Consider the following 15,561-nt stretch of genomic DNA (forward strand, 5'->3'; position numbering starts at 1 on the left):
CCTGGGTTGGTAGGTTCACAGCAATCCTGTTGCTAGGGGAATAACATTTCTTTGCATAAAATGTCATTTATGTAAAATGTCCTACCTATCCCAGCTGACATTGAGCAAGAGACAGAGTAAGCAATGTTTCATGCTCAATAGCACCAATTTAGTCGATCTCAACCACTGTACGATGGCAGAGTTGTGTGAGAAATGACCAGGTGAGTTGCAAGAAATTTCCCATTCTCTTTTTTTTTTGGTATTACACACAACAAAATAAGCAGATATTTGTTCATCCAAACAGAACAATTCAATGCTCTTCCAATTGAGAGAAAAAAAAACAGTTGCCACAAAATACCAATGTTTAAGATTTCACACTGAAAGCAAATTGGTGAAGCGTGAGATCACTTCAGCTGCTTTTTCCTGATGTAAAATTTAAGACCTGGTGAGGTTGGGAAATGCTGCTGTCGACATGTCTTAGTCTGCAACTGTGATTGCACGTGTTGTTGGATGCATCTGGCAAATTCATGAAAGTTCAAACTATTCAGGTGATAGCTCACTTATAAGTACTGTAATGCTTGTCATTAAATAGTATATTACACATTCATTACACAAACGGAAGTTTATTTTAAATGGTCAGGCGGTAACAATTCAAGATGACGTTATAGCAAGATGTGACAGGAGTATACAACAGTCATGTATCCGTTTTTAATGGAATAAACAACTCAGCACAGCCCTGCTGCCGTGCTTATACTGCAGATCTTACGTTATTGTATACTCAAAAACAATTCCTCAGAAGGAGGGAAAACTACAACAATGGAAAAAAAACTACAATGTTGTTTCACTGCAAGTTGTGGATCATTTCCTCCTTGGCAATGAGATGTGTGGTCTTGTTGACCAGCGACATGAGAGAATTGAGTTTTTGTGACCAGTCATTAAGGAGGTCGTTGGGATCTTTGGGCCTCTGGAAGTTGATGATTCCGGCCAGACGGTCCACTTTGGCGTAGATGGTCTTGTTCACAACTAAGCTGGAGAGAAACTCCTCGGATTCCTGAACAGTATAACATGCCAGATTTTTCCTCACAGCATTTTCAAAATTGGGAAGACTGTATCCTAAATGTACAATTTAAATAAAGGTAAATATGGTGTTTGATGTTTTGGCAATATAAAATGCATTTAAAAAAATCCTCGTGTTTTCAAACAATGGCAGTCGGACAACGGGGCTGACAGTTGCAGCCCATTAATCACTTCTTACGTCAATGGAGAGGTCAAGGAGCCCAGCCATCCTCTTCATGGTGATTCTGGTGTAATATTTGGCCATTATTCTTATGTTCTGAGGAAAAGAAGAGACACATACAACACAATCAACATTTGATTTTCTGCTGCTGTGATTGCAACTGTGCTTATTTGGAGAGTGAGCCTGAGTGACATTTGCACATTATGCAAGCGGTGAATTTTTTTTTTTTTTTTTGGGTCTGAACATATCACTCTCAATAAACTAGCGTTCACCGTATTTAAAGGTTAATGCTTCATGTGTGGATTGCTAAAACCAATGTTGTCAATGTCACTTGCTTCGACCAATGTCTGTCACTGAGTCCTGGACTTACATGCTCCACTACTCTGTTCTTCAGGTCCTTCCACCGCTTCTCCGCCTCCTCGGAATACAAAAAGACATCTGTAGCGGGGCTCCCAGGTGAGCCCTCTCGCAGCTCCTTCCCATAATCCTCCACAAGGGCAGCCCAGCGCATAAGCTCCATGGTGGTGAATTGCTTCAGAAGCTCCCTGGAGATTGATCACGGTTAGACAGAGACCACTGACATCGCATTGCACTATTGAGGGATACCGAGGACATAATTTTGCAATAAATGTATCGCAAACTATTTTTTTCTGATTACAGTGATTATTGACCGTTATTAACCAATGACTGTTGTTTTTTTGGTATTGCTTAATGATTAATCAAAACCAAATAAACGATTAAGCAATATCACGTGCCTTTTTAGGTGCTGATTAATGCAAAAGGAAAAGTTCAACTTAAGTGACAGTGGTTTAGTTTCTTATTCTTAATTGTCAAAATGTTGTTAAAAAAAAAAGAATCATGTTGTTATAAAATGGGTGCCATGTGTAGAATTTTGAAGGGAAAAAAATATTCCATTATAGAACACAGCTATAATTTATCAAAACGTGTAAAAATTGCTCTGAATACTTTCTGGAAGCAGCGTGTAAGTCGTGTCACTTACTTGTATTTGGGAATCTCTTCCAATTTCTTATCTGCACTGATTCTGTGTACGAGGTCAGACTGTTCATTGTCATATGGTGCAAGAATCACGTACAGCACGACACTCTTCAGGGCCTAAAACACACATTCATTTTGTGCACACATTCGTTCATGAGGACAACTGATCAGTTATCGGGAGCAGGTATGTTTAATGTAGCACGGGTGTACCTGCTGCCACTTTGTGCTGTCTTCCAAGATGCATGGGGTGTCATAAATGGCCCGATAGTGTTTGCAGATAGACAAGTAAGACCCCTCGTGTAGGTCCACTTGAATCATTAGGTTGTAATACTTCAGCTTCAGTTCCTAAATTGTTCATAGGGAAGAGAGTTTTCAGGTAAACCTTCATCCATATATCTGGTTCAGCACTCAATGGGGTTTTAGTAGAGCTGGACCCTTTCCCAGATGATTGGGCAATAAGTGAGGAGAACCCTCAAACAGTTGCCAGTTAATCACAGTTCATCAAACTCCTCTTAAAACACACAAACAAAAAGTACACACCCTCACTCCTTTCTACTGAACACGATTTTTACATTTGGTTTTATGCTAGTGTCTTACCTCACTGCCTTCCTCTTGGAAGAATTTGGTGTTTATCTTCTTGCTGATGATCTGTGTGCGAATGTAATCCTTGACAGCAACACAAAGCCTCATCTGTTCCAAGATGAACTCCACCTTTTCTTTTTTCTCCATTGAGCCATATGTCTCCACCTGAGGTTAAAAAAAGCATTGATCAGGCAGATATAAGGGTGATTACTTTGTATGCAGCAGGAGGAAATTGAACTTGGCAACTACCACTATATGAACCCAATCCCAGCGATAGTCTCTTACCTGAAGCTCCTGAAGAATGGATGATGCCTCTTTTACATCTCCACTTTGTTCCTTGATATTAGCCAAGGTCTTTGTGAGCCTGGCACGCTCAATCTCGACATAGATCTGGGAAGAAGATATGTTTCAACATTTATCAAAAGAAGCAAAGTCAAGCTTTGCCAACGCGACATAACATTTAAGGAAGTAAGAATATCAGAATGAAATAGAAATTCTGTAGGAGAAGCTAAGTAAACATAAACCATGGTATTTGATGATTTGCTCTATTAAGGATAAAAAAATGAAAAATAAATGCTAAGTGACAATACTCTGTGTGGGGAAAAAGGTAGTTCATGAAATTGGCCAAAAGATGCAACAAAATGCCAAGATCCAAAGAAATTCAAACACTGATTAGGGCTAATCCAAACCTTTCCAGCAGTCACAGTCCGAAGCGTGTCAATGAGCCGGAGCTTTATGGTCAAATCCGTCACAGAATCAACATATTTGTAACATTCTTGCACCATTTTTGCAACAGCCTAATGAGAGAAACAGTACAACACAAAATGGGTTGTAAAGCAGAAAATCACGAGAAAACTATTTATTGAATGACTTCACTGGTAAGGAGGGACATTGATGGAAATATTATGTCTGACCTGCTTCAGCTGACTCCTCCTTTTAGAAAGTAGCATAATGTTTTCGTTCAGAGCATCCCAGTCTTTTGCTGCATAACACATCTGGACCACAGCCACAAGGATTCTCGACGTGGACACCATGTCTGATGCCTTTGCAAAGTATAAATAAAAATAAAATAAAAAAACATGTTATCAGCACCAAAATCCCAATCAAATGAACATATCAATGACTAAATGTGTCCAGGAGCCCTCAATTTACACAATTACAAGTGCTGTCCATGTAATTAATGCAATAAAAATAAAGTTAACCATCATTATTGCAACTTACCGTTCTAGTTTGCTTCTCTAATGATAACAGGCTTTCAACTGCTTCTTGCAGCTTGCCATCCTGATGGAAGAAAAACATAGATTTTATATCACACGTTTAGCATTTGCAACATTTTGAACATTTCATGAGCACAAGCATTTATTCAAGTTAATTGTTGGGATGATGATGATGATGATGGTGATATTTACACGGACGGCTAAACCTGCTAGCATACTATGCTTCAGTATACAAACAAGCACACCAAAGGTATTAAAATAGAATATAACGGATGTGTGGAAGTTCTACATTTTATGAACTACAAGCTTTTAGTTTAACTGTATTTATCTCAGAGAGTTAGGGGGTACTTTTCAGGCGTGTAACGTTAGCTCAAATGCTAGAAAACGAGTACTTGACACCATGACTCAGCCAGCGGTGGCCTCTTTCGCGACATCTTACTTTAGCCATTTTCTCGCATTCCGGGAGACGTTGATCTACAGTTGAGCTGTAGTCGACCTCCATCTTTACAATCTTTCCATCAGATCTTTCGGCTCTTTCTTCTGCCATGTTTGAGATGTCCAGGTAACGATTAGTTACAACGGGGTTACTGCTCGTAAGGCTACCGCAAGTATTTTGCCTGTCATATGAACGGGACTGGAAGTTGACCAATCAGTTGCGAGGATGTTAAAGGTGTCCCGTATGCCTGAAAGACCCTGGAAGGACCCGCTTTAGTTCCTTTTTAGCATGCCTTGTTAGATATTACTAAATAATTTCCCCCGTGTGTGCGTAAACAAATTTCACAGCAAATAGCCGTCTGACTGATACTTAGGTAGAAAGGAAAGTATTAAATATGAACTTGTACACACACCTGTGCATATTTATTTCATCCTTTACTCCTTTAATCCTTTACTACATTTTTTATTTTTAATTTAGTGTATTTAAACCAGGAGTGGGCTATTTTTGGGGCTTGAGGGCCACGTCAGGTATTTAAAATGGAGATTTGTAGATGACAAAAACAAAAACAGTAAAAACGTGCTTACAAATCATATACAATCGTTTTAATTAATAATTCTCAGGTTTTATTACGTTATGTTAGTTTTTTATTTAAACTTGATCAAGGAAAGGCATTTAAGAACAGGTGATTTCCAATGTCGATCTGGCAGCAGACTGCAGAGTAAAACATAGCCAAATAAAAGCAAAAACAAATACACCTACAATTTATATTATCATAATTAATTATTTTCTTATTCAACATTTGTTCAATTCAAGAGCGGCACGGTGAGCACGTCATCCTCACAGTTAGGAGGGTGCGGATTCGATTCCACCTCCGGCCCTCCCTGTGTGGAGTTTGCATATTCTCCCCGTGCCTGCGTGGGTTTTCTCCAGGCGGTCCGGTTTCCTCCCACATCCCAAAAACATGCTTGGTAGGCCGATTGAGAACTCCAAATTGTCCCTAGGTGAGATTGCGTGTGCGGATTGTTGTTCGTGTCTGTGTGCCTTGCGATTGGCTGGCAACCGGTTCAGGGTGGCCCCCGCCTACTGCCCGAAAACTGATTGGCTAAGATCCAGCACACCCGCGGTATAGAAAATGGATGGATGGATATTTAATTCAAAATGTAATGTCTAACATTTCACGGGTTTTAAAATGTTTTATTTTAATATATATTATTTTTTAAATTTACAGTGATTCAATTGCCTTTGAAGATTGTGAATCAGTGTCACTTTACTTTAGTGACCTTGTAGAAATACACCATACTCAACAAGATTTTGCGACATAAACGACTCAAGCATGTAACGTCTCCTATACACCAGTAGAGGTCTTTCTTGTAGCTTTTGATTTGAATCTAAACACAGGCCATAAAAAAGCGCTTAAAAGGGTCAACAGTTTCCCTCCTTGTAGCAGAAACAGCCCTGATTGCTTCACCGATATTTGAATCAACATAAAGATTGAAGAGTTAAAAAAATAAACGTGGCGTGCATTACAAAGGCTCATATCAAAATAGGGCAATGACTATGTCGTTGCATAATCTGACTTTGTTCTGAAAATACTTTACATGACATTAGAAATATAAGCTATCCTTTATAAAGGAGACTGGGTTGAGGGTAACAAATATTTTACCTATATTACTATTGTCAACTGGTGTATTATTTTCTGATATAGCTTCTGAATATAGCATCTAACATTGAAAATATTCAAATCTAAGTAGAAAATGTTTTAGGTGTTGGTGTGATTCTCTGCTGTAAAGCAGAACTAAGGTCTTTCACATCTTTTTTTTACCACCTTTGGCATGAAACCACATCTGAGATGACATCATTCTCTAATCTGCTTTTTAATCAACAAGACCTTATTGAAATTGTTACGTCATCAACAGGCCTTTACTTTCTCATCCCCTGAAGCGTCAGTAAAAGCAATAGGAATACAGAAAAAATAAATAATCCTTCTAAATACTGTCCGAGTAAATGTTTCTTGCACCATGCATCAGAGAAACATGATGAAATCTCTGTTTGATCAAATGTCCAGCTCATATCAAATCATACCTCTTTTCCACATGGCCAAAGGCACTCCACTAAAGATAATGTGAAAGCAAACAGCTCGGCTGTCTCGCTGGAGCATCCACAGTGGAACCTCCAAATTCAAACTCAATTCGTTTTTTGCCGCTGCCAGCTTTTCTTAGTTTCAAAACAAATGTCGAGTAAATTCATTCAATCCTGGCTCAAACGTTCACAACCATTAAAACATGTTTTAAGTTTACATTCTTAACAGCAAGTTTCAATTGAATAAAAGTTACATTGAAGCAAAATTTCTCAACTATGAAGACGCCGAACTAGTGGCATCATCAGGCCTTTTAGCCCTCATAAAATAACCTTGAGCCTCGCCTTGGAATGTTGTAAAAGTTATCATCTGAAAATATACTCACTGGTAGAAAGTTATAGAAATAAAGTGTAAATTGATATTTATCCATCCATTTATTTTTCGCACATCTTATCTTGATGAGTCGTGTCCGTGCTGAAGTTTATTATTGTGAGAATTCATTAACATGATCAGTCTCTTCTCAAATGAATTGTTAATTATTAAAGGGACCATTGAAAGACCTTAACGTTAGCACTTAATCTAATAGGTCTGATGTAAAAATGATGTCAGCACCGAAATTCACCTTGCTGAAAATCTCGTTGGTGATTTAATGCGTTTTTTATGACTACATTCAGGGCATCTTAATTACGGACATTACTTGTGGGTTGTGTCTGGTTTTTCACACATCAGCCTGACTATGTCATATTGAGGAAAGGAGGCAAGAATTCTCACATCAACAGAATATAGTACAAAGGCAAGATATTTAATGTCAAAACTGATCAACTTCTTTATTTTTCAAATACTCTCATTTCGAAATTCATGCCTGCAACATGTTCAGAAAAAGCTGGGATCAAAGGCATATTTATACAATTACATCACCTTTCCTTTTAATAATGCTGAATAATTCCCTTCAATAATTGTGGTAGCGTGATCATTTCCCAAACCAGAGGTCGGGGGTTTGATCCCTGGCCATTGTGACCTTGTTGAAATATCCTTGAAAATTTAATTGTTGCTCCTGATGCTGTGTCATCAGTCGGTGAATGTTAATTCAGTGTGAAGCGCTTTGAGGGCCTGATCAGGTGGACGCCTCCCTTGTGAGGTTTTCCGGGAACGTTCCATGGATGCCCCTGGACGCGCTAGAGAGACAATGTCTCTTGGCTGGCCTGGGAACACCTTGGGTGGAGTTGGAAGAGGTGGCTGGGGAGAGGGAGGTCTGGGCTTGACTGGTGAAGATGCTGCCTGACTCCGAATAAGCGGATGGATGGATGGATGGATGGATCTGATTACAAAGTGCACGGTCCATGGTAAATGGAAAGAGTATTCTATAGATTTGAAATGACAACATCGAGAACAACGTGCTGATTATGACCTTTTTTTTTATATAAAGGTAAAACTCATTGTGCTTTTATTTTGAAGCTCAAATCTTTGACATTTCCGGTTATGCTTATTGCGAGCTTGTTGCTAACTCCTGACTCTTGAGCTTTAAAGGAGGGGACGAATCCTTCAAACTGAGCTGACTTGGCATTGCAACGTTCCGCTAGCGAATGCTGGCTTCGGATGAGCGAACTCCGTAAGTCGGGCCGTACTTGGAAAGCACCATCCTCCCGTATGCGCTAACACAAAGCAAAGGAGTTTTGCATTTCTTTTTTTGGATCCTACATCCCAGTGAGGAGGGAGCGTTGTGAGACACATTGTCAGCAGCACGGGCAGCACAGGGAAGATGTTGCTGAAAGAGTACAGGATATGCATGCCGCTCACTGTGGAGGAGGTGAGTTCTTTGATTTTGTGGCGTTTTTGTGCTCCTATGAATGCTCGGTTTTGTCCAGCAAACTCATCTAACTTGGCTCGTCTGTGTGCGCGCCTTTGCGCGTGAGTGATGAAGTTCATGCCTGACAGCCACATGTCAATAGCAAGCACGCACATACAAGCGCTATTATTATATATATATGTATTTATGTATATATTGTTGCCTCGATGATTTAATGTATTATTTTAATATATTAATAATCTAATTAATTGAATTAATTAATTTAACGTGTGTGCGCGCGCGCGCCAGTTGTGCTCCCGACACGCACAGACGCAATATATTATATTACAAGGCTCGAAATAAAAGCACTTATGCAAATCAATTACATAATAGGAGGAGCAACTTTCTAACTTTATGAGGTATTTTTCCCTGCAGGTTTTATCAAAGCTTAAAAGTATGTATGTTAATCCAGCATAAAATATTTAAATTTGTGAGTGATATTATTTGTTTGTTCTCTCAATAGTCTTGACTTTTGACTTTGACTTTTGCATAATAAATGTTCCCAAATTACATTGCAACAGAGCTTTTTTTTTATTTTAAATTATTTAGCTTTGCTTCTAGACATAAAACAAGTTTGAGGCTATACACAATGTGTGTATGAAATAAGAGTTGATTCTATAAAAAAGCAAACTAAATTATTCATTCATTATGTTGTCATATTTTATTCATTTTTTAATGAATTGCTTCAGTTCCCTGGAATTAACCTACAACAAAATAATAATAAGCTCCACTAAGTTAGAAAGTTGTTCCTGAGGCAGGCATACCTTAATTGAAAAATGTCTCTGTTTTGGTTAAATGGGCACATATACTGGTACTTGGGTCCTTTCCAAGGATACACCGGCAGCTGTCGGTGCTTATTTTGTGTTCATTTTCCATATTTGTCATTCGAGCTGACCAATTCACCTGAGCTTGTGTACAAGCTGAGGCATCAGAACCTGATTTTTGGTTCCCTTGATGGCACTTTAGCAATAAACCCACTGTATGTCCTCAACACGTGATGAGTACACACGCACACACACTTGAGTGACGGATGCCCTCCCCCATTGTGTGCATTCAGATTTGTCTATCAGGTCTCGAGTCAAGTCTAAAATTAGAAGTGGAGGATAATTGCTCTCCTGCACTGGCATGCACATTACAAACAAGACAACACCTTTTCTCTCTCTCAGTTGTCACCATTTGACAGCTACTCTGTTATTGTTCAGCACTTTAGTGTTTTTGAGGCCTAGTTGCTCCCCTCTCACAGGCATCTGTTGACACTATCCGTAGAAAAGAACCTCAATGTAGCATTCTGGAGGCAGTCATGCTTACTTTGATAGGACATGAAATATGACTTGATGGAGCACTGGCGTCTTCTGATGGATTTTTAATGACTTGTGCAAAGGATGTGTCTCACCAATGCCTGCATGTTGATGTTTCTGATGAACCATAAAACCACTGCTCTTGTGACCAACTTCAGGCTGTCATAAATTGCTGCGACATACACATTCATGATGCAAGTCAAACTTCACATGCTTAATGACCTGATGATAAAATAATTGCAAAACTTGAATATGACCTAAACAAGAGTCTGGTGTCATACAATGACTGACCTGCGAGAAGTGTTAAAGTGCTTTCACACTGCACTGAGTTTGCGCTGTGCCCACCATGAGGTAGGACTCAGAATAATGCAGGCATGACAGTGGCACAGTACAAGTGTGCCAAAATCTGCCATTTGTTGCTAAGCTACCACACAAGCTATTTTTTGAGCCTAGTTCCTGTTCTTGCTGGTTTGGTTATAGTCGCAGACTGGCGATATGCATTTGGTGGTGTTATTTCAATAGAGTCTGTAAGCTCCTCAAGACCACTTAAAAATGTATATCAGGCTAGGCAGGGAGTAGTTTGACAGCATGTGTGCTACAACAGTATGCTTGATTTTATTTGAAGCCAATACAAATTCTAAATGACACATTTATCTCACTTTCATCAAACTTGGTACAGCCAAAGTATGCTACCCGGAAGAGTTGCTCAACTTCCCAAAGCTGATGTCATGTTATTCTTTTGACCACAAACTAGTTGAGACTGATTCACCAGTACAGTACACGCCTTAATTATTTCAAGATGCCCTTTCCGTAAGTTCTGGATTTTCTATCATATGTATAATACATCCTCAGAATTCCTGGTATCCATGCACAAAAAAGTATTATCCATATAGTAATTTGATATATTAGGAACTCTTGTTCTCAGGCATGTTTTTTGATGTAAAGATAAGGTCTCTTACCTTGTCAAGAGTTTCTACTGACACTCCTGCATTTGTTTGAGCTGTTTCCAGGTGTGACACACAAAGTCCTCTAACAGAAACAAAGAAGAGCAAAGTTCTGGATATGTGTTGAGTATTACTGAAGTCGACAGAGCGTTTGGAAAATACTTCTTGTCGTCCTTAGGACCCACTTTTATTTAAAAATAAAATAAAATAGAAACAAATGTTTCCGACCCTTTTATGAAAAAAAATCCACTCTTACCACACCTCAGACCAGCGAAAATTCTAAAGTATAATTATATGAATTTGATACATTAGACATTGCAAATATAGGAATACCGTAAATTTCGGACTATAAGCCGCGACTATTTTTGCAAATTTTAAACCCTGAATCACGAGTTTTAGCTGGTGCGGCTTATAGTCCGGTGCAGTTTATAGTCCGAAAATTACGGTATATGTGCAACATTTTCCCAACCCATAGGTACCACTGTACATCTATAGAATATGACAAAATGTTTTATTTTCCTTTTCTCCATACAGTATACACACCCTTGAGTTTTAATGCCATTTTCAATTCTCAGCTTAATTAACTATCACACTTGCCTCTTTTTGGGGTGTACTAATCCACATCGTAAGCAAAATATTATATACAAGCATATGTAGGTTGAGAATGTGGAAGGAGGCAGCTAAAGAGAAAGTAGAGGTTATGTTACTCGACCGCACTTGCAAGGAAAACCCAGCTAAAGCACGTTTTACATTCTCTTAAGTTAGTCAGGTCTAAATGAACCAGGATGGAGACAAAGAGGCCACTTCTTGTGTTTGTTCTTCTCAAGGCTGTACGACGTGTCATGCCATCAATGTGTTTTTAAAGTTTCCTGCCCCTCCAAACAGAAAGAAAGGAAGGAAGGAAAGAGGCTGGAGTGTCAAATGTGCCACTGTAAAGTGACTGTGTAGCTGACTGTTAAGGATTCAAGCTAAACAAATGAAGGAGTGGATGCTGGTAAATAAGGGAGGAGTTGTGCTAATTTGGAATTTCCTCAGAGTTTTGCACGAATGACGGTTTGTTTGTGTGTGCGTGCGTATGTGCGGGCCTGCATGTGTTTTTGTCAAACAAGGTCATGTCTCTGTCTGTATATTCTCCGGAAACCGATGTCTCTGACGGCTTTATGACTGTTGCTTCAGCACAATGGCAGATGTAGGACAGACTTGCTTCACGGCGTTTACTCAAGTTGAACTGTAAACACCAAAGAAAGCATTGAGCAATGTCAGACAGCATGCGGTCTTCCATCAGCCACCTGTTTTAAGTCTCCAGACTTCCTTTTTGTGCATCTGTCTTTTTGAAGGCTCACCCGAAGCGTGCATTGTTTTAGGAAAGAAATTGCGCCGCCGCTATACTTGTGTCATGTGACTGAAAGGAGGAGGGGTCGGCAAGCTTGGTGGATTTACGTCACATCGTATGTTTGGTTTTGTTTGATATTTTTTCGGGCCTGACGGTTCATGTTGTCAAGCAGCCTTAATCAACTCAAGAAAATAAGACAGCTATTATCCTTATGGTTAACGGATTTATTTTTGAGAATCATGACTTGTTGCAAATAAAAAAAGGCGATTGCTTTGTTGTGATCAATTCATTCTCAAAGGTGTATTTTATTAACAAGCTCATTTTGATATCTTTTCCACAACAAAGAGACATTTCATTTTCTGTTGGAAGTAGGTACGGATTGGATATGATTCATTTCTTTAGATATTAGGGATGTACAACAGCACTTTTTTTGATATATATAAAGTGTAAGCATAATTACAGCCATGGTTGTGATGTCACTCATGCCACATCAGAAATTTCTGGTCTGCAAAAACAGACAAAACCATTTGTGAAGGAATTTAGTCTCATTGGATCATCTTTCTGCCACGCCCAGCTACTCTTGGAAAAGATGAAAAAGGTCGTAGGTCACGGTAGATGAGGTACCACAGTGTTTTTCCTTGCTACAGCTGCTTTCACTTATACCTCCCAGTCTTCGGCTGACAAGCTTATTTGCAAACTCGTGACCCAAAATGCTGACATCATGCAAAACTTCGATTGCTGCCCTTAGTCAGCATATGCTCCAGCTGCATTAATGACGTCATGTTCGCCTAAAATGAAGCCTACATACAGGAATCGGCCCTACTGTTAGGCAAGCTCGGCAGCCGCCGAGGGTGACAAAATCTAGGGGGCGGAAAAATCATCAGGTGAAAAAGTCCACCCTGGCATTTTTTGCCGCCCACTCCCAAGGGTGGAGAAATTTAGGGGCCGGCAAAATCACTAGATGACTAGACACTCGCTAAACTAAAAGCTCGTAAAGTGATTAAGTGAAGCCCACTGATCATGTAAATTGACATGGTTTTTTGGTATGGATCAAAACATAAATGTGTATGCAATTGTATGTCAATCATAATAGCCTCAATAGAAATAGAAACAATAACGTTTTGGTTGTGCTAGTAGTTTAAAGATAACTTGGAAATTGGTGGTGGTGGGGGCAGGGGTGCCGTTTTTGGAACCCTGATCGTAGGTTATGTTTATACAATAACGTAGTTCAAACCTGGCACAACTTTGTTTTGGTTTTGGAAAGGTTTGGTGGACATAAAACAGTGCTGGTAAGTATAAAATACAGGAGGCTAATGTGTGGACTTTGATGCAAGAAAAACATTATTTTTAAAAGCATACTTATTTTCAAGTAGACATTGAAGCAGTTGTTGCTACCATAAAGGTTAGATTGTAAAGGCGTGCTTGACAAGTAGCTCTTTGCAACATCTTAACCACATTTCCACTGCTTGTAAAAGTCAGCTATTTTAGTTTTGCTTTCTTGGGTCACTCTTGTATTGAATGGGGGCGATTTCCCATTTTCCCACGTAGTATCAGAGATGTAACAGAGGTGCAACAAGCCTGTGCGTAGGGGAATGCCGTTATGCTGAGAAAAGGTGTGAAATTAAATGACCCACTAGACACTCACCCCTTGTGTTTCGCTTTTGCAATTGCATCAAAGCATGTACTGTCCGAAGGGGTCTTTTAGGAAAAACACAACTTCTTCTTTAGATGGCAGGCAATGAAGATGGATTGGAGATATTTGGAGATGCATGACTCTTTGAATGAGAGGAGGCCGAACTTGGTGAGTCAGTGTCCAGATGGATAACTGGAACTGCAGGGACAACTGGGCTGAGTCTTTCTCACCGTGGGTCTCACTTACTGCGTATGCACAAAATGCGATCTAAAAGATTCATACACAACGTCCTGTGTGGTTAACCGTATGTGTAATGTTGTCAATTGACATACAGTAAGTTTCCTCTCTTTTCTTTGAAAATAATAAAACGGTGGGGTATCAGCTTTTTTCCTTCAGTCCTGCCTGTTTGTCTTATTTTTTTGTATTCTGCTTAGGCCACCAAACAATATTTCTTATTCATGACTTGACAGGTCCGATTGTGTTTTTATTTAGTGTTTTGTAAGAAAACTGTTTTTTTTTTAATGAGTAAAACTGAATAAATTTCAATATCTATAAATTTAATACGACCCCTACTTGCCAAAGAATACATAGAGTTAACGTCTAAAGCCTCATTTAGGGTTAGCCGCGTAACTCCATCTGACCACTTGCATGTGGACGGATCGCTGATGTTGTTGATATGAGAACACACACCACGGAGAAGCGTTTGTCTTCACGCAGCTGGCACATCCACCTGATCCGGACACCTGGTTGTTGCACTGTAACAAGATTACAAGTGTCATTTGTCCCCCCCCCTGTGGACAATTATCTGTCATTGATATCCATGGAAGCGCTTGTGTTTTTTTTGTACATGTGCCAGCATCAAGAATGACATTGACCATTTGAATGCTTGACTGCAACATGAGCATGAGGCTTGAGGCACAAGATTAGGTTTAAAATGCTCACAGGCATGTTTTTTTTTTTTAATCTAGGTTGTGGCAGCATGGAGTTGGAAATGGCCATGAAATTCCATTAAATTCATCATCTTCTGCATGTAGTGCTCTGTCATGTGTGAGCAGGAGTCTTAACCAGCTGACTTTGGGCGAGAGGCAGACTATACTCTGTATTGCCAGTCAATCATAGGGCACAACTGAATCCTTTAATAGGGCCTTGGATCACCATTTCATTTCCTAAAGTGTTTGATTCACTTCTTTCATTCCAAATTCACCCAGCTGATCACATGATTTAGAACGTATAACTGCTATGCATTAGGTTACTCCAGGTTTTTCCATTTGGTGCATTCCTTCCATCCCACACCCTTCATGGTCAGATTCCTTCCTTCCACGCATGGTTTTGTTTAGGAAATGGGCTGTTTGTTTCTTTGGTGTCATGGTGAGGTGCAAGGCCTTTTACCATCTGGTATACAATGCAATGCTGTGATTCAATCAAAATCCCATTTACTTCCATTTAGTCCTTGTGATGGCCCATTATCCAACCATTCTCATTTCCTTATGTGCACGTACTTCTGTGTTTGCGTTCACGTGGGCTTTGCGATTGTTTCACAACGTGGGTTTTGCACATATCAAACACTGAAAGCAGAAGACTTACTTAGCCACATAACCAATTGTGTGTCCCTCTCGTGACTCAGCAGTGGCACCTATACAGCATTCATGACATGCGGCAACAATATGAGAGAATTTTGCCACCTTTGTTGTTATTGTTGTTTTTGTTTCACAGAGACCATCTTTTTCCTCTTAGCTTTGTTGGGTCGAAAATGTTACTCTAGCCTAGCCACGTCTAGTGCCAACATATGTAATGTTGTGTGTGGCTGTGTCTACATTTATTTATTTATTTATTTATTTATTTCAAGATACTCCCCCCCCCCAAAAAAAATACACCATTGAATAATGTAGTATTACAAAAAGTTTGCCCGTGTGACTCGTGTTTATTCATTCTGAGAAGATACTCGCTTCATCTTAAATATTTTACTGTGACTAAAATGTTCCA

General features: G+C 39.5%; 2 protein-coding genes across 4 annotated transcripts in view; one reads left to right on the forward strand and one right to left on the reverse strand.

Annotated features, from left to right (window-relative positions):
* Positions 1 to 586: 586 nt before the first annotated feature.
* Positions 587 to 4,660, reverse strand: psmd12 (proteasome 26S subunit, non-ATPase 12). The gene is made up of 11 exons (XM_037251974.1): positions 4,451 to 4,660; positions 4,016 to 4,075; positions 3,709 to 3,837; positions 3,484 to 3,591; positions 3,080 to 3,184; positions 2,810 to 2,959; positions 2,423 to 2,557; positions 2,217 to 2,329; positions 1,587 to 1,761; positions 1,235 to 1,312; positions 587 to 1,030 (listed from the first exon to the last, which is right to left on the reverse strand). Exons 1-11 carry the CDS (start codon positions 4,556 to 4,558, stop codon positions 821 to 823), a joined length of 1,371 nt encoding a protein of 456 aa, XP_037107869.1. The 5' UTR covers positions 4,559 to 4,660; the 3' UTR covers positions 587 to 820.
* A 3,369-nt stretch (positions 4,661 to 8,029) lies between these two features.
* Positions 8,030 to 15,561, forward strand: part of LOC119123366 (cytoplasmic phosphatidylinositol transfer protein 1-like) — a 36,356-nt gene continuing 28,824 nt past the window's right edge. Inside the window, exons 1-2 of one of the 3 annotated variants that reach the window (XM_037252417.1) lie at positions 8,030 to 8,133; positions 8,230 to 8,331. In XM_037252417.1, the coding sequence (XP_037108312.1) occupies positions 8,284 to 8,331 (48 nt within the window). In that variant the 5' untranslated portion in view covers positions 8,030 to 8,133; positions 8,230 to 8,283. Of the gene's footprint in view, positions 8,332 to 15,561 lie in introns of all 3 variants that reach the window. The other 2 variants (XM_037252408.1, XM_037252429.1) reach the window with 2 other exon arrangements.

The sequence above is a fragment of the Syngnathus acus genome, chromosome 1 (genome assembly GCF_901709675.1).
Source record: "Syngnathus acus chromosome 1, fSynAcu1.2, whole genome shotgun sequence".
In the NCBI taxonomy this organism is placed as follows: Eukaryota; Metazoa; Chordata; class Actinopteri; order Syngnathiformes; family Syngnathidae; genus Syngnathus; species Syngnathus acus.

Bases quoted from the DNA above. Each gene is read 5' to 3' on its own strand.
- psmd12 (XM_037251974.1), bottom strand. From the start codon at position 4,558: ATGGCAGAAGAAAGAGCCGAAAGATCTGATGGAAAGATTGTAAAGATG. The intron at 2,330-2,422 runs GTACACCCGTGC...TGTGTGTTTTAG, and splicing joins ACAGCACAAAGTGGCAGCAG to GCCCTGAAGAGTGTCGTGCT. The intron at 1,031-1,234 runs GTAAGAAGTGAT...TATACTGTTCAG, and splicing joins TCCTTGACCTCTCCATTGAC to GAATCCGAGGAGTTTCTCTC.